The sequence below is a fragment of the Mustela erminea genome, chromosome 4 (assembly GCF_009829155.1).
Source record: "Mustela erminea isolate mMusErm1 chromosome 4, mMusErm1.Pri, whole genome shotgun sequence".
Taxonomy (NCBI): domain Eukaryota; kingdom Metazoa; phylum Chordata; class Mammalia; order Carnivora; family Mustelidae; genus Mustela; species Mustela erminea.
In genome coordinates this window covers 22,140,806-22,160,466 of record NC_045617.1, presented here as the reverse complement: position 1 = coordinate 22,160,466, position 19,661 = coordinate 22,140,806, and the positions used below count along the sequence as shown (strand labels likewise).

The window sequence follows — 19,661 nt, the reverse complement described above, 5'->3', positions numbered from 1 at the left end:
AAAGAAAATGAGGAAGGAAGAAAGGCCAAAAAAAGTGAAAATTGTCCATTTAGGAAAGTCTTAGTGTAAAAAAATAAATTCCTAGCTATTTCATTTTTATAAAGGAAAGAAGGCCTGATTGAGAAATAGAGATGCCAAAAAATGGTCATTATAAAACAAAATAGGCCTTCAGTAGTAGGGTCTTTAAGAAATACTTTAAAAATGGGGTATGGGGCCATATGTTATTGCAACTGGATAAAGAGGTACTTTTTAATTTTTTGGTTTTCTGGCTTGTAGTCACTTGTCCCTTTTTTTTTTTTTTTTTTTTTTTTGATAAAGCAGAGTCATAAAGCTGTTCTGTATAATTTGCCTGCTCAGGTTTCTGTAATTACTTAGAATATGGCCAACGATGTCAGTGGTAGTATTTAGACAGGGCTCTGGCAGTTCCCAGGGTGTCTAGTAAGCAGAGATCTCTTTCTCGTACTGCAGCACATTTTAAATCTTAATTTATTTTTCTTAAATCCTTCTAGCCTGCTGAACCTGTAGACTGTTTCATAACCCTTGGTACCATTTTAGCTGGCACAGTGAAGAAAGGTTGTATATTACATACATGCTTCGTGATTTTTCAAATGAAAAGTGCCTCCATAAAATAGGGCCACTAAATGCAGAAAAATAAAATTTGGAAGTAGTGTGGTGTGTGACATTCTCATGTCAGTGCATTTTATATGAAGTCTCTTTCTCTTCCAGTTTTAGACCTTTTGCATAACCAATATATTGCTGTGTGACTAGAGTTTTTGAAATTTAGGAGATTAAGATTTTTTTGGTGATACTGGTGTGGCATTAGGCCTATCATCCTCTTTGTGAGATTATCAATCCTTTTAGTATTCTGAGTTTTTTTTTCTCATGTTAGGGAGCCTCGCATTCATAATATAAATTAATTTATGTTAGAACACTAATGCTTGTCATCAGTTTAAGAAAAGAAAGATGAGGTGGACAAATGAGAAAAACATTACTATTTTTCCTGGTTGCTAAATGAGCTTACTACCTTTGAATTTTATGACTAGGATCTGTATAATTTGACAAAGTGTGGAAAGGTGTTAGCAGGAACATTGCTTGATGAAATTCACGTTCCCATATGTTGAGAATCCATTGTTGGAAAAAAGATACAGTCCTTCTCAAGCTACTGTTTACCAGAGATGATAGTTCAGTGGTGTTTTTAAAAAAAGATAGAGACCAGACTGTTTTGTATATGCCTGAAGTGGTATTCAAGTTAAGGGAGAGATTGTATCTGATTGTGAAGATAAGAAAAAGTTGCACAGAGGAAGAACTATTTAAAATAAGGAATATTGGGGCACCTGGGTGGTTCAGTGAGTTAAAGCCTCTGCCTTAGGCTCTGGTCATGATCCCAGGGTCCCCACATCTGGCTCTGCTCAGCAGGGAGCCTGCTTCCCCCTCTCCCTCGGCCTGCCTCTCTGCCTACTTGTGATCACACTCTCTGTCAAATAAATAAATAAAATCTTTGAAAAAAAATAGGTGATAAATAGATTTTTAAAATTCTTATTAAAGAGTGGCATAATCAGAGCTGAATTTGTAGGAAGGCTAATTTGATAAGGGTTTGCATGATGGAAAAGAACAGGAACAGAAACTAATGAAATGAAACTGTCATTTATTACTGTATACCAGGTAGCATACTGAGGAATTTATGTATTTGTGTACCTTATCTCTTTTAGTCTTCACAATAATCCTGTGCAATAAGTATTCTAATACCTGTTTTGTTTCGAGGAAACCAAGTCTCAGTAACATATTTGAGAATGTGAGTTCATGTCACTCCTAACGATTGCTCTGTGGCTGGAAGAGCAGTTTGCAGACTGTTACGGGGTTTACATGTCACACCCCTATGCACGTACTTTGACTTTGCTAGTTCAGTAAATTAAGTGAATTGACTATTTCATTTTATAAAATATGTTTTTCCCTCCCAACCAAGGACTTTTCCTAAATGGTCTAACTTAGTATCCAGATAAGCTTTCTCAAATTACAGACAGAACTTGAAGAGATACTAGCCATTGTTTTAGTCCACTGCTTTTCTTCCTTTCACTCCATCCTTTTTGGATTTACTTAGAGAAATGTGTATTTGCCAGCTTTTGTAGACTCATATAAAACCCATAAGCCTCAGGGAGATTTTCAGATTTAAAATAATAGTACTTTTAGGAATGGAAAAAAATATCAAAATTGAAAGAAAAAAATCCTAGTTTTTGTTAAAAATCTGGCCAGAGATTTATTTATTTTTTTTTTTGGCCAGAGGGCTGTTGTAAATACTAATGTTAGAGTGAACTTTAGAAATCAGATAATTCAGTTCTTTTATTTTGTAGATGAGGAAACTGAGGCCCAAGGTCATAAAACCCACACTAATAAAATATTCTTATATTAATAATATTTAAACTGTGCTCTTATGTCTTAAAAGATCAAGGTGTTCTGCCAGTAAAATTGAATGGTGGCGATCTTTTCCAAATTTGTGGAAAATAATTAAGTTATTCAAAAGGCTCTTCTTACCTTAAAGTCTGTTTGTAAGTATTTAAACATTGATGACTACAATAAATATTAATGAAAAACTTACCAGCAATCTAAGTATTATATGACTATTAGTTCAGTAACTGCGAGGGGGGGGCATTCTATATGTAAACTTATTATTATGATTTCAAAAAGTCAGTTTTTACCAGTGTAAGTTTTCTTAATTCCTCTAATGTTTTACTACTAAGACATTGACCCTCAAGCATTCTACCTTCTGAAGACTTTTGAGAGCCACAGCTTTACAATACATAGGTTTCTTAGATTTATCTACCAGTGTTTTAACAAATTAAAAATGCTTTCCTCAGGGTCCCTGGGTGGCTCAGTCGGTTGAGCCTTGGACTCTTGGTTTCAGCATGGGTCATGATGTCAGCGGCCGTGGGATCTGTGTGGGGCTCCACGAACCGTGGGGGATCTGCTTGGGATTCTCTCCCTTTGCCCTTCTCCCCACACACGCATGCCCTCACTCTCTCTCAAATACATAAATAAGTAAGTTTTTTTTTTAAATGCTTTTCTCTGGGCGCTTAAATCAGTTAAGCATCTGCCTTTGGCTCAGGTCATGATCCTAGGGTGCTAGGATTGAGCACAGGCTCCACAGGAAGCCTGCTTCTCCCTCTCCCACTCCCCCTGCTTTTGTTCCCTCTCTCACTGTCTCTCTCTGTCAAATAAATAAAATGCTTTCCTCCTACATTATAAATAAATCACTACTTCACTCAGGTGAAAGATGTAAACATACTCAGGAATATCCTGAGATGTCGTGTTCTGAATTATGAAATTTAAATACGTATATTTTATATGGGAGATTAAGATTATAATTGACTGTGGTGTATTTCAGTATGGTCTTAACTAAAAACTGTTAAATACTCATACCTAATTAACTTAAATATGTATTTTTAAAATCCCTTGAATGCAAATTTACTTTAAACTTGGTTAATTACCAGCAGTTTAAAAAAACTGGAAGTCAGTTTTGTGTGTTTTTTATAGGCTTTGTTTTTATTTTTTTAAAAGATTTATTTTTATGTAATCTCTGCACCCAAAATGGGGCTCAGACTTACAACCCTAAGATCAAATGTCGCATGATTTACTGAGTCAGCTAGGCACTCCTATGCTTTGTTTTGTTTTTTAATGGTTAACCCAGAATTTAAAAAAGTGCATATTCACAGAGACCAGGAACATCTGGGACACATAATTTTTAAGTAATTCGGAAGAGCTGAGTTCTGCTGAGTAACATTCTCTCCCTTTCGTTGTTGGCGTTTATTTAATGTCTCTGAGATCAGTTCCAATAGCTGCTGGTAACCAGACAGTTAAGGTGAGCCAAAAGTACGGAGATCCTCCCCCAACCCAGCTTCCCGTTAGAAGATCTTTTTGTTGTCACAGCTTAAATATCTGTAAAATGTAATAAATTTGTAATAAATTTCATGACTGAAGAAGTTACTGTAATTGCCATTATTCAGCAGTTTAAATGTTTTTCTCCCCTACATTTCCGCCCATCAGCAAGGAGGAACTAATGTGGGCTATGAAGTCTTAGCACTGTCCTTTATTATAATTCAGAATAAATAGTAGTGAAAGTTTATCATTCAGAGTAAATAGTAATGAAAGTTAATGAAAATTGGATATTTTTAAATTGAATCATTTTAAATATAGAAGTCGAAGCTGTCAATATAAAAGTATTATAGTAATTTATTTTCTTCTGAAGCAAAAAACCATAAGGCACATGTAACAATTAATTTCAGATTTTTGTGCATAATATAATGTTGGTATCTGGAGAAGGCAGCATTCTGCTTAAGAGACGATCAATAAGTTATATTTATGGCTCTTTGAAATGAATCATAGGAAAGGTGGTTTCTAATGGTAGTTCTAACTTTTCTAATGGTAGTTCTAACTTTGAAATACTTCGTGATGACAGTATACCTACAGAGCTCAAATAAAAATACCTTGTCTAATTCCACAATTTCCAAAGTGGGAAGTTCACTTTATTCTTCATTTAAAAAGAAAATACAGGGATGCCTGGGTGGCTTAGTCTGTTAAGCATCTGCCTGTGGCTTGGGTTATGATCTCAGGGTCCTGGGATTGAGTCCCATGTCAGGCTCTCTGCTCAGCTGGGAGTCCGCTTCTCCCTCTCACTCTCCCTTTGCACTGTTCCCTCTCTCTGCCTCTCTCTCAAATAAATAAATAAAATCTTAAAAAAAAAAATACAAAGTTGGATTTTTCCATTACCATTAAATAAATATTTTTAAGTTAATAGTGCTTGATATAATCTGGTACTTTTTTACCCAGTTTTTTAAAAAGCTACTATGATTGACATTTAAAGAATGTTACAATGCAGTGGAATCCTAGACTAGGGTTTGTTCTAACCTGGTTCTACCAATTAAGACTAAAACTCCTGACATTAGGACAGATAAAATATATCATCTTTAGTTTTTTTCCTTCATTTCTAACATAAAAAGGAGAATACCGCTTTAACTTTCCAGGATTTTTTAAAAAAATGGAAGTCAGTTTTGAGTGTTTTTTATAGGCTTTTTATAGATCTTTTATAGATCAAAGTAAATAACATTTAGAAACCGTTGTGGAAGCATTTATAAACCAAACAGAGAATAATGTACTAATTTGTATAAGACTTGTTAGTGTCGCTTTTCACAGTAGAGAAATTTTATTTTCATTTATAATGTCTTTTCTGGGGACTTTTTCAAGCATTTTACTTTTATTTTCTATTTCCTATACTCTGCCCCCAGTGGGATTCTGAGTAATCTTTACTTCATTAGTGCTTTCTATATGCCAGGCATTATGGTAAATATTGAAGATTTTAAGTCTCTACTTTTGAGGAACTCATAATCTAGTGGAGAAGAAACATGTATCTTTTAAAATTACATCATGGTGCCATTATTGAAATAAAGTCACCAAAAATCATCTTTACAAATGAAAAAAAAAAAAAGTCGCCACAAAAAAATCCCAAATCAGGATTTAGACAAAAATACAGTTACTTTGAATTATCAAGAGCAGCACTGTCAAATAGAACTTCCTGCAATGGTGGAAATGTATTAGCCAATAACCACATGTGACTCTTGAAGTCTTAGTTTGGCTAGTGTGACTGAGGAACTGAATTTTTACTTAATTTAATTTACTTAATTTAAATTTAAATAGCACCCACCCCCATAGACTTAGGAGAGCTGGATTCCTCTCTTTCTGACCTAGGGGCTAACAAACAGTGCTAATCACTCATTGCCCCGCTGCATGGAACCATGTGTGGGGAACATGGTCCTCAATAGGAACCCAGTATATCCCTCAATAGCCCCTAATGATTTAGAGTTGATAATATATTGTAGAATAATTCTAGTAATTTTAGCTTTATATATCAGAACTTAAGTTTATTTTTTCTTATAACATTGCAGTTTGGACCAGAAAATCCCTTTAGGACACAGCAAATGGCTGCCCCTAGGAATATGCTTTCTGGATATGCTGAACCAGCTCATATCAATGATTTTATGTTTGAACAGCAAAGAAGAACGTTTGCCACATACGGTAAGGTGATTAAGATTTACAGTTTCCAGTTTGACACACTTTTGTGTGAATAATCTGTTTTATCTTCTTTTTAAATTTACTAATCTGGTTTCCTTTTTAAGGTAGTGTATTTCCTTAAATGGATCTATATTTATACAAATGGGAAGATGAACTCGGGCTTTTAGCTATCATTCTAAATATGCTGTTATTTCTGAGTACTAGAAATATTCTGTGGCCTTAAAAACAGAATATTCTCTGTTGTACTTGATAATGAAGTTGATTATTGAATGCCCATCATATGCAGATTGCTGTTGAAGTTGATAAATGACCAGATAGTGTTAAGAGGTTACTTTTATTTTTAATTGCAGTATGGTGAACATGCAACGTTATATTAATTTGCAGTATAGTATACAGTATAGTGATTCAACAGTTCTGTACATTACTCAGTGCTCATCATGATAAGTGTAGTCTTAATGCCCTTCACCTATCTCTCCCATCCCCCCACCTCCCTCCCTCCTGGTAACCATCAGTTTGTTTCCTCTAGTTGAGAGTCTGTTTTTTGCTTTGTCTCTTCTTTGGTCATTTATTTCTTAAATTCTGCATATGAGTGAAATCATATGGTATTTGTCTTTCTCTGACTGGCCTATTTCACTTGATTTTATACCCACTAGATCCATCCACGTTGCTGCACATAGCAAGATTTCATTGTCTTTTATGGCTAAGTAATAGTCCAGTGCATATGTATTACATCTTCTTTATCCATTATCCGCCAATGGACCTTGGCCAACTTCCGTAACTTGCCTATTGTAAATAATGCTGCGATAAACATAGGGTTACATATATCTTTTTAAATTACTGTTTTCATATTCTTTGGGTAAATAGTAGTAGAATTACTGGATCCTATGGTAATTCTATTTTTAACTTTTTGAGGAACCTCCCTACTGTTTTCCATAGGCGCTGCACCAGTTTATATTCCCACCAGTGGTGCATAATGGTTCCTTTTTTTCTGGATCCTTGCCAACCCCAGTTGTTTCTTGTGTTTTTGATTTTAGCCATTCTGACAGGTGTGACGTGATACTCATTGTGGTTTTGATTTGCATTTCCCTGTTGATTAGTGATGTCAGGCATGTCTCCATGTGTCTGTTGGCCATCTGGATGTCGTCTTTGGAGAAACGTCTGTTCATGTCTTCTGCCCATTTTTCATCAGATTATTTGTTTTTTTGGCACACTCTTTTTATCGTGTTATTTAGTGATGGACTTTATTCTTTATTTATTCTCAGATCTTATCTCTGAAATGTTTTCTTTTGTTCACTAAAGGACATCAGGAAATAGAATGGCTACAGATTCATTGTGTAGAATAATTATATACTATCAGTGGTAGAATTTAAGAAAGTTAACATGCACACAAGATTGGGAATCTCCTTTACAAGAAGATGGTCTTTATAACGCATTGTGATGCGTACAATGCAGGATAACCATTTTTCGGACTGGAAGTGTCCAACCCTTCTAAGTGATTTCAGAGGTACATAGTCTTAGCTTTTGGCACACTGTCAGTTATAAGTTTTTCATGGTGAAATATGATCAATGAAATATGACAATCTTTACAACCAATTTCCAAGACTATATTGTGATAAATCACTAAGACTATCTGTACTAAAACTTGAAACTACTTTACAGTGAGTTAGTTTACATTATTCTCTAAAAATTAGAAAAAAGGTAAGTTTCCAACATAAGAATAATTATGTAAATTATGGTACAGTCACGACATAGTGCTTAAAAATGATGAACTGAGATTACATATTAACACTGGAAAATGCTTATAATAGAACACCAATAAAAAGGAAAGACAAATATTTCAGTATAGAATGATTATAGTACAGAGTAACTTGGAGAGGGATCACACGTAAATATCAAGTATATATGTGGCACACAAAAATCAACTTTATTGAATCATGAGTTTGTTATATTAGTCTATAATGAAACAGACTTTTAAAGACTTTGCTTGTAAAGGACTTAAGCAATAATTTAGAGAGCTATGACTACTTTAAAACAAAACAGAAAAAAAAAGGCTTAAGTTTATCTGATATCTTTTTTTTTTTCCTTAAATTATCCTATAGTAAGAATAAGCATTTAAAACTGCTCTGTTTGGGGCTCCTGGGTGGCTTAGTTGGTTAAGGGATTGCCTTGGGCTCAGGTCATGATCCCAGGGTCCTGGTATAGAGCCTGGCATTGGGCTCCTTGCTCAGCAGGAAGCCTGCTTCTCACTCTCCTGTCTGCTACTCCACCTGCATATGCTCACTCACTCTGTGGGTCAAATAAATATAAAAGAAAAAAAGAAAAAACTACTCAGTTGGCTTTAGACCTGGTTTCAAAAATAGGCCTGTTTTGTTTTTTGTTTTTTGTTTTAAATAGCCAGTGGTTTTTGCCTCTCCCATTAGGGAGAGGTGGGCTAAAACACAGATTGAACTATTTAGTGAGTTAAAGACTTAAAAAATGAAAGCTAAAACTATCCAACAGATTGTGCCTTAGTGTTAGCACAGGTTAGACTGGTCACTACCTTGGTGGGTGGCCTCAGTGTTTTGGGGGTTCAAATTTTATGCAGTAACACAATTTCTCAGTATTTTCAGATAAGAGTTCTTGGTTTGTACCAATCACAGGGGGGCCAGAGGGCACCAGACCGGTCTGTTCATTTTTCAGAAATGCTGTTGTAGGCCTGATAGATGTACTGAGAGACTTCAGGAGCTCTACACTTAGTGACAGCATATAATTTGGGCTTCCTGGCTGTCTGCATAGCTCAGCCAAAATCCAAATGCCATTAGTGAGCTTCAGGGATTGGTACAGCATGTCCTGCCCTTCCACATTCCTCTTGGCAATAGTTATAAACACTGTTGTTTTGCAATTTGTTGGAAACAGTGTCAGCATTTAAATGACATTTCTTAATCTGAAACTGAAGTTCATTTTCTTTGGGAATATCCTTCCACGTTGCAAGGAAGACCTGGTGCTGCATTTTGCCATCTTCTACAGAAAGTACATTGAGTGGGATGAGAAGACATCAGTATTACTTTTCACAGCTATCTGCAGTTTATTCATAGGTTCCATATTCATGGCTGGGCCCAAGGTGTTGAGAATCAGGGAGACATCAATGCTCTGGTTTGGCATCAGTGATGCATGGAGGGTCAAAGGAGTGCTTGGGGTGACCCCAAAGCTATTCTTGTTAAACTGGACTGCAGAGTCTGTCATGTGCTAGAGAGCTTTGTTGGTGAAGTTCATTTCCATATAGATGTGCCATTTGCAGAGACTTAATGTTCCAGAGATCTCCAGGCCTTTGGCTTTTACTACAGGCAGCCAGACATCCACCAGGTGCCATGCCTATCCCCATAGAGAGTTCAGGCAGGTCATTCAGACCACTGCTGACCACAGCAGGAGTAGGTGAAGGAGCAAAGTTTGCAGGCACTGATGAAGGGACAAAGGATTGTCTCACCAAACCATCTAGTCCTCCTCCCAGGAGACCCACTGCTCCCATCTGCATGGAGGACGCCAGTAGCACATTGACTGGGGGCCATTTGGGCATTGATATCATGGAGCTTTGCCACACAGAGTGCTGCTGTTTTTCACAGACAGGGATAGCTTCCTCCTCCACCAAGCATTTGCAGAGGGGTTCACAGAGATCATCCGTTACCTTGTCCACCCGGATGCACTCCCACAGTCCTGATGGCCAAGGCCCAAACGAGAGGACTGGGATCTTCACGGTCCTTCACAAAGCCGTTGATAGCCATGATGGCCATGTCTGGCTGACTCGTGGCATAGTTCATCAAACAGAGATACCCAAGCTTCTTTAATTCCAGTTGTCAGTTTCCATCTGGAAAGAGAGCTGACATCCTTCCCCACAGCCACGGTAGCAGTCACTTTCTTCACAGCCCCCTTCCTCTTTTCATTGTTGAGTTCAGCCTTCAATTCAAAGATTTCTCCATGTTTATCGATTGTGAAATACTTGGAGTCGGTCATGGTTCTGGATCTTTCTTGTGCACCAGAGGCAAGGGTTGGAATGGTGGCAGGAGCCAGCAAACATGGTCCAAGTGGTGGTGTAACGGTTTCCTGCACATTAACTGAATATAAATGTTTTTGAAGGTTTTGTTACATCTTGTCAAAAGAATTCTCCCACCTTACATGGCCACCACCATGTGCAAATCCTGTGCAAGCCCTCTTTCTCTTTACCCAAGATCTGGTTGATCGTTTTTCCTTTATTTGTGTGATAACAAAAATATATAATATTTAATCTCTTTAATTTGTTTCATTTGGACCACTAGTGAGGTTGAAGTTTTTTCCCTATATTTGTGACCATTCTTTGTGGATTGTTTTTCTCAGATCTAATAATAAAAGTGGTATTATTGGACACTCTTAACTTGAGGAAACAAACTGAGAGTTGCTGGGATGGGGAGGTGGGTGGGGGATGGGCATTAAGGAGGGCACACGATGGAATGAGCACTGGGCGGTAGATGCAACTGATGAATCACCTGAATTCTACCTCTGAAACTAATAATACACGCTATTGGTGTACTTTGAATTGAATTGAATTGAATTTAAATAAAAAATTTTAAGAAATAGAGCCATTTCAAATAAGACTACAAAGGAAGAAAGTAGGTATTAACTATATTAAAAATATAGTAAGGAAAATAAACTTCAGCAAGATAGATGAGACTACCTCAGAACTAAAATGCGGACATAGTCACTTTCTTGAAACATAGGATATTAGAAAACTAATTGGACTAAAATTCTGTAGTGTTAGAATTGTGTCGTCTTCTGTGCCTGGCTGACTTCTAGTAGGGCATATAGCTAAATATTTAACTTCTCTCATTTGTGAAGGGGAAATATTGTTGTCCCTTAACTACCTGAGGTGGGAGGCAGTAGCAGTAGTCATGGTGATACTGGCAGTAAAGATTTATTTTACTGTAGATGATGTGGAGAAGGAAGAGAGCATGAATTCCTGTGCTCAGAAACAAGGCTGTGGCCAGATGAGCTGGGGATTGGTGCTTCTGTAGGTATCACAGGAAGTGCCAGGGATCTCCCTTTCCTCTCTGCCTCCCAATCCATCCCTCCAAACAAAAATAACACAGTGTCATCTGTATAGACATAAATCTCTCCCAAGATAGAATTACATTGTAGATCAATTCTTATGACTGAGATGGGGATTTTTAACATCAGATATGTTGGTCTAAATTTTGTATGAGCCTTATAAAAGCTCATTTAAAAAAGCCTTTACAGAAGACTGCTCTGTACCTCAAAGAGACAAAAGATAAAGTAACTCATGGGATTTGGATCTGTGGTTTCAAAGAGTTTACTCCAAAGCTGCTTTTCTGCCATCAAGCACTCTCCATGGGCCAAGAACATATTTTAATACTAAAAAAACTATATGCAGTTGAGTTCATAGCCAGGTGGTTGGTTCTAGTCTAGTCTATCATGAGGGTGCGTTGAATACCTATATCCTTAGCTTATTTGGAAAGTGTGTTCGATGACAAATCTTTTTCTGTTTCCCAAAGGAAGTTCTCTTTAATCTTTAACTGGAATATTAAAGTGTCAACTTTATCCATTAGGATGTACCCCTTAAAAAAGTGGCCAGTACTTTAATGTATTTTGTGATCATTCACATGAGTCATAGACCATAAACTGATTAGTGACTGGGTCTCTTTTGTAAATATGCTGATTACTAGAAGTAATTTTACCAAACATATATCATGTTATAGCACCCCCACTTGAGAAAAATTGATTTGAGTTAATACAGACTTTCTTTCCTTAATTAAGTCCCCAGACACCATGGCAGACTACTTTTATATCGATAGTAGCAACATACTTTCATCACTTATTGAAGGAGTTATTCACATGCCAGTTGATATTCGTACTTACTTTTCTTACCAAGGAAACATACATGATGATTTATGAAGTAGAAATGTATTATTTTAAAATCGAGAGGAACGGGTGTCTTTACAGAGAATAGCATTTTCAAAATAATAACTAGATTTTATATAATTCTTCTTACTCTGTTCTTTTTAAAAGTATTTAATAGTTTATATAATTTGATAAGCTACAGCCCTGTATTATCTAGTACCAAAACGAAAAAGGAATGGTTTCTAAACTTCCAAATATGTGATGTACATATATTTGTAAGATCTTAGAAATTAGACTAACGTTGGCTTGGCCAGAGAGACTGTTAATAATGTAAGGTCAGCATGCTAGATTTATTCTAGAAGATACTTCTTACTCAGCTGAAGTCCTTCATGGTCCATCCTGAGATGCTGAGAGACCATTTCAGCATCTGGGAAGGAAAACGTGAGATGAGTGTATCTGTCTGTAAGAAAATGAATTTTAAATGGCAACGATGGGATCAGTAATATGGACTTTTTCCTTACAGGTTATGCATTAGACCCTTCATTAGATAACCATCAAGTGTCTACTAAATATATTGGTTCAGTAGAAGAAGCTGAAAAAAATCAAGGTAATTTATTCAAATTTATTTGAAATATTTCATATCAAGTATATGTATATATACACACACATACAACTGCTGTCTTGCAGATTGACCTGAGACAGTAGGAAAAACTAGTATTTTATTAGATTGATTTTATTTTTAAGTTGAGACAAGTAATATAGAGCAATATAGTTTAGAACTATTATAATTTAAAGCTTGTTTTTGCCACTTATGAGGAATGCAACCTTGTAGGGAAGGTGTTGGTACCTATCATTCGTGTAGTTATGAGTACTGGGCACAGTGCCAACCATGTAGAAGTCATTCAATAAATTATAATTAATGTGTAGCAAATGTTTGCAGTTTATTTCTCAGCACAGATGTCAAGCTACATTTTTACAGAGCGGAACAAGTTTTATTATATATTGTCTATGGAGATTGTCTTAAGGTTGCTTTGAAGGCTGAGTTCAAATATGTTTTAGAATATGTGTCTGTGCTCATATTCATTTTGTACTTACAAGACAAAGTATCATACTCTAAATGCTGACTTGTCACAAAGCTCATCACTGGAATCTTATCCATAAAATATGCTCATAAGTAAAAGAATATGCTGGGCAGCTGGGGGGTGCTCATTGGGTTCAGCCTCTGCCTTCGGCTCAGGTCATGATCTCAGGGTCCTGGGATCGAGCCCTGTATCAGGCTCTCTGCTCAGCAAGGAGGCTGCTTTCCCCCTCCCGTCTGCCTGCCTCTCTGCCTACTTGTGATCTCTGTCTGTCAAATAAATAAAATCTTAAAAAGAAAAAGAATATGCTGCTTGTACGAGGATACTTCTACTTAGAAGACCCTGTATCATCCAGCAACCTTCAGTGTATGAGCTATATTATTGTTAAAACAGAATTTGACAAGCTTTTGTTGTAGCACACAACCTAAAGGAAACTCATTTGAATTAATATAGACAAGCTTTTTTGTATAAGTTAGACGTCTACAAGCCATGTCTTTATGTAGTTAGATTTTCTGTTAACAGTTAAATTGTGATTATGACTCCCATAAACCTTTCTTTTCCAATTTAATGACTACACGCAACTTGCTGCCTCCTACTGATCAAATCAGAATCTCAATCAGAAACATCCTCTTTCCTGTTTTCTTTTTAATCTAAGATTTATGGTATGAGAGGTCCAATTTAGATTTCGATCACTTAGAAGAATACCAGATTCTTGTGAAACCTTGCTTAAAATATATATTGTTAATTTTTAAGTTACTAATTCCTTACTATAATTCAGTTTTTAAATGATTAATTTATTCTTGCTTTCAAAAGTAGCCTTATCTGGGCACCTGGGTGGTTCAGTCGGTTGAGCACCCCACTCTTGATTTCAGCCCAGGTCATGATCTCAGGGTCGTGAGATCAAGCCCTATGTTGGGTTGCACGCTGAGCGTGGAGCCTGTTAAAGATTCTCTCTCACCCTCTCCCTCTGTCCGTGTATATACACTCTCTCTTGAAACAACAACAACAAAAAAGTAGTTTTATCATTATTTAGTGATACTAAGTTGCTGGATTCCTTTCAGAAAGTGGTAAAATCCACTGATATAGGTCCTTGATTCATTAAAAAGGATTGTGTACCTTGTAGGATTATATAATCAGGTCTTTTCTTTAAGTATATTAGGACTCTCAAAACATTGCAGTAGTAGAAAGCTTCTCTTCCCAGAAGGTTGAGTTTCTCTTTGTATGGCATCAATTAGTATACCTGGCAGATTCATACAGACTTTATTTTTTGTTCTTTAAGGAATCTTTGGTCACTTGAACAATCACTTTTCTTTAACCACATAAAGTAAAAATTATATATATGCTACTATTTCTTTAGAAAATATCCATTTTTTTTTTAATGTAGGTTTAACCGTGTTTGAAACTGGTCAGAAAAAGATAGAGAAGAGGAAAAAGTTCAAAGAAAATGATGCATCTAATATTGATGGTTTCTTGGGACCATGGGCAAAATATGTGGATGAAAAAGATGTAGCCAAACCCTCAGAAGTAAGTTCTGATGTTTTTCATTGCCAGTTCAGGTAGATGCTGTGAAAGAGAACTGTATTAATAAACTTGAGATTTCTTTAGAGAACCAAATGAGGACTCATCAATATTTCTCTGCTGTGGTTGAAAAAATAGAGTCAGATTTTCTTATTTTTCTTGGGAATATTTTTAATTTATCCTTTTCTGATTTATTTTCTTCCATATTTTTAATTAAAATACAACATTGAACAATTTTTAATAATTTAAATTTAGTAAAAATTGATAATGCTATTAAGCTACCTTGGTAGCTGCTCTTGATACTACGTACACCGATAGTAACCACAGAATCAGCCTTTCTATTGTTTTAGAATTGGTGGTGAGTTTTACTTGTTAGCTGATATGAAAATTTTAACAAACAAATAAAACCCACCACCAATTCTAAAATCATAGAAAAACTGATGTCAAAAAATGGGCAGAAGACATGAACAGATACTTCTCTAAAGAAGACATACAAGTGGCTAACAAACACATGAAAAAATGTTCATTATCATTAGCCATCAGGGAGATTCAAATCTAAACCACATTGAGATACCACCTTACACCAGTTAGAACAGCCAAAACTAACAAAACAGTAAACAGCAAGTGTTGGAGAGGATGTGGAGAAAGGGGAACCCTTTCACACTGTTGGTGGGAATGCAAGTTGATGCAGCTACTCTGGAAAACAGTGTGGAGATTCCTCAAAAAATTAAAAATAGAGCTTCTATATGACTCTGCAATTGCACTACTGGGTATTTACCCCTAAGATACAGATGTAGTGAAAAAAAGGGGCCATCTGTACCCCAGTGTTCATAGCAGCAATGTCCACAATTGCCAAACTGGAAAGAGCAAAGATGCCCTTCAACAGATGAATGGATAAAGAAGATGTGGTCCATATATACAATGGAGTATTATACAGCCATTAGAAAGGATGAATACCCAACTTTTGTATCCATATGGACGGGACTGGAGATTATGCTGAGTGAAATAAGTCAAGCAGAGAAAGTCGATTAGCATATGGTTTCACTTACCTGTAGAGCATAAGGAATAACATAGAGGACATTAGGAGAAGGAGAAGGAAAAGTGAATTGGGATAAATTGGAGGGGGAGATGAAGCATGAGAGACTGTGGACTCTGAGAAATAGACTGGGAGTTTTGGAAAGGAAAGGAGTGGGGGAATACGTGAGCCTGGTGGTGGGTATTAAGGAGGGTACGTATTGCATGGAGCACTGGGTGCGGTGCATAAGCAATGAATCTTGGAACACTGAAAAAATTTCAAAAAAATTTTTAACAAAGAATAATCTATATTTGAAAAAATAATAATACTATGAAGTTTTATAAGGTAAAACCATAGAACTCTACCTGTCCTTCTCCATCTCCTAATCCTACTGTCTCTATGAGCCAGTGACTGTCCTAGGTCTTAGGGATATAGCAGTGGACAAGATCAAGAAAATCCTGTCCTCGTGAAGCTTGTATTCTAGCTGTATCTTTCATCCATGTATCTCAGTCATATACATGTGCCGCTTTTTATTTACATTAGACATCATCTGTTGACTTCTTTGTTATTATAGATAAAGATTTACCACTATCCCACCTTCTTTGCACTGCTCCTCCCATAAAAGCTGTGTCACAAATCTGTGGTGGTTGCTTAGATCCTTATGACTTAGTAAAAGCTGTTTACTGGAGAACAGCATTGTGTACAAAAATTGAGTTTTCTTTCCAATACCAGATTTTCTAGCTACTTTTGTTTTTTCTTTTTTTTTGCTTACATAATTAGCATACTATAATAAATTTGTTTCTAGGTGTTCCAGAAAGGTGGGTTTTGTATAAAATGAGTTTAAAAGTATTAACTGGTACCCATTATGTGTTTCATGTCATTTGTAATCAGTCAGAGAGTTGAGACTATTATCCCAGGAGACATACGTAACAGTTATTGTTTCATGCAAAATTGGAGCTCAGTATAAAGTATTTATAAGCAGCTTTGGGCACAGTGGGGTTCCAGAACATCCATTTCAAAGTTCACTCCTTAATTTCCTTAGGAAGAACAAAAAGAATTGGATGAAATTACAGCAAAGAGGCAGAAAAAAGGCAAACAGGAAGAAGAGAAACCTGGGGAGGAGAAGACAATCCTACATGGTAATGTATTTTTTATGCCTCTTCATTTTCTTGATAAACTTTCATATATTCGGTCTCTGTTCATATGTATCAACTGCCCTTACTAATCAGCTGCTGTACTTCACTATATTAAGAATAATTATATTTGACAATTTGCATCTCAAAGAAATTACAGCAGACTCTTCATATTCTAATAAAGGAGAGAAAATAACATGATTAATGATCACCACGGATGATTCTTTGAAGTGCTAGTGAATTTTTTAAAATAGTAAAGAAGAAATCTGAATTGTCCATAATCTGTTCTTTCCTAAGAACAGACTCTTCCCTCAGTCACTTTACCCTTTTGTTTTTAACTCTTATCTCCAGATATATATATCATTCATAACTAAGTTATACTTTAAAAGAAAAACTTTGTTTTTCATGTGAATAGACTGGAGATTCAGATTCTCAGACTAATTTTGATATGTGGAAGAAAAAGTATATTCAGGAAATATACTCCAAAAGGATTTATAAATATTCTAGAATGTTCCTGGTTCATTCATAACCAGTTATATTTGGAAAATTATGTAGTGATTATCAAACTGTAAAGAATAATTTAGTACCATTGTATTGATTATTCTAATGTCAGATCACAAATATCAAATATTTAGGTTTGATGAGTCCATATTTGGTTTCTCAAACTCCAGTTTTCTCTCCAAGGATGCAATTTAATACTATGGTGCTTGCAGCCGTAATCAAATTAACAGCCAACAGCTACTCAGGACTTACTGTATGGCAGGCAGGTTACTAAATGCTTTATGCACACTATGCAGTTTAAGTCCCACTAGTGACTTCACTGCAAACTTTGTGTTCAAAGTGGAAAAGAGAATGGAAAAGGAACCTGGAAGGGCACAAAAGAGGAAGTCCGGGGAAGAGGATAGTTGATATTTTTGTTTTAACTTCTTTTCTATCCTGTTTTGCTTCTGGGTCTTTGCCAGTGACTCACAAGGCCCAAGCATTTTCTCTTCTTCCCTCGATATAATTATGCTGCAGTGAAATCTTTAAATATCATTAAAATGTTTAACTAAGTAAAAGAACTATACATCTTATTTAAAGGACTGATATTCTCTGGGTATTTAGAAATTCCAAAATACTACTTCTAATTGTAAGTAATAGCAGGGATTTCAAACAGCTCAATTTTAGCTGACTCTTAGACTTAACTTCAGAGTGTTGTTACCTAAGCCTTAATAAGGAACAATAGCCCTGTGAGTAAATTGTTATCATTTAAGGGTACAGGTTTTATCTGTATCCTTAAGGATACAGATAGGTGTTATCTGTATCCTTAAGGATACAGGTTTATCTTGTATTTTTCACTGCTTTCCTTTGTCTTGTTTCAGTTAAAGAAATGTATGACTACCAAGGTAGATCCTATCTTCACATACCTCAGGATGTTGGTGTTAATCTTCGGTCGACTGTGCCACCTGAGAAGTGTTACCTTCCCAAAAAGCAAATTCATGTGTGGTCTGGACATACGAAGGTAAGCAGGTTTGTCATAGGGATTGGCCATGACATACCATTCAGAATTCAGTGTTCTGGTAGCCCAAGCCTTTCCCTAGAAATTCCTGCCACATTCTGCTTTTTCTAGGGTGCAATGTCAGTGAATAATGGGTTGGAAGTAGCACCAAACATCAGTAATTTTACCTTAGCTCTTGGGATTACCGTGCTTAAGAGAAGATTAGATGGTTTCTGGTTTATAAACTATGATCATATTGAGACTAAGGCAGAGGCAGGAGACTTGAAACTTCTGATGTTGATATTCCTTGTCATCTGCACTATTCCAACTGATAATTCCCAGCTTTTAGCAAAGAGCAAAGGAACTGAGTAAAAGAAGGAAGAGGAGAGAGAGCATTAGCAACTTGATTGACTTAAGAATTCCCTTAGGTGAGAAAGTTGGTATTAAAGGTTAAAGAACATATCTTCAAAAGTTTAGTGTCAAAAAGGCTGTTCTTGGAATACTAACAAAGCTTATTCTGGGGCATGATTTTTGGAATGAAGAAAAAAGTAAATTAGATGGCCTAAAAATATACTGTCCTTTCCTTATGTTTCATTTCAGTTGATTGATTACTGTAATACCTTTTTATAGGGCGTCAGTGCCGTCAGATTATTTCCTCTCTCTGGCCATTTATTGCTATCTTGTTCCATGGACTGTAAAATCAAGGTGAGTTTTCAGTAACAGAGTAGGAATGCTGCAGAGCTAGTGCTTTGGTGAAGTCTGTTTGGTTAATTATAAAGAAATTTGTGTTTGATAGGCAATTAGAGCCTAATTATTTTCTCTTAGGCTCCGTGGATACAGCCATTTATGAATTCCTTCCAAACATGTGTGGCTCTGTGGTCCAGTTGGCTAGGCTCTTTTGTAAGCCTAGATAACTGATTAGAATGTAATCAATCACTTTGGTTTTAGATACACAAATATTTAACCACTAGTAATGCATTTTTTAAGAGGTTTTGGATATGTAACTGAGTTCATTTTTTCCTCAGAACCGTATGAGCTAGAGAGAACACCATTAGAAATCCCATTTTAGAAAGTAGATAATGTAATTTACACTTTTTCTTACAAATGCAAGTAGATACCAAGTAGCAGAAACGCTCCTAGCTTCTTTCAGTTTCTTTCGTCTCAGGAGGCTCCACCTTAAGTTAGATTTCTGCTATAGAGTATGTGGGGAAAAATTTACTTGCCACAGCATGTCAGCTTGAACATGGGGAAAGCTTTTTTAAAAAATCGTAAATCTGAAAGAATAGTTATCTTTTTGTGTGTCTTCTGTGTCTAGTTTGTTATGATGGTCAAGAAATATCAACTCTGTAATACTCTTGAGGCTTGGAAAGTTGAATCATTAAAATTTTGCTCTTTGTAAACAATTCATGGATATTAACAATATATGAAGGTAGCTTTTCTTGATGAGAGCAATCATTTAGGCATTTGTCTCTACTCAGTAGCTTAAAATCAAAGGCCAGACTGTTTAGAGTGAA

General features: G+C 36.0%; 2 protein-coding genes across 3 annotated transcripts in view; one reads left to right on the top strand and one right to left on the bottom strand.

Annotated features, from left to right (window-relative positions):
• METTL24 (methyltransferase like 24) overlaps positions 1-19,661 on the bottom strand; it is a 144,355-nt gene that overhangs the window by 3,227 nt on the left and 121,467 nt on the right. The gene's annotated exons all lie outside the window — the stretch shown is intronic.
• Positions 1-19,661, top strand: part of CDC40 (cell division cycle 40) — a 48,989-nt gene that overhangs the window by 12,223 nt on the left and 17,105 nt on the right. For both annotated transcript variants that reach the window (XM_032338811.1, XM_032338812.1), the window contains 6 exons: positions 5,934-6,063; positions 12,449-12,532; positions 14,389-14,528; positions 16,580-16,676; positions 18,032-18,171; positions 18,778-18,852. In XM_032338811.1, the coding sequence (XP_032194702.1) occupies positions 5,934-6,063; positions 12,449-12,532; positions 14,389-14,528; positions 16,580-16,676; positions 18,032-18,171; positions 18,778-18,852 (666 nt within the window). The remainder of the gene's footprint in view (positions 1-5,933; positions 6,064-12,448; positions 12,533-14,388; positions 14,529-16,579; positions 16,677-18,031; positions 18,172-18,777; positions 18,853-19,661) is intronic.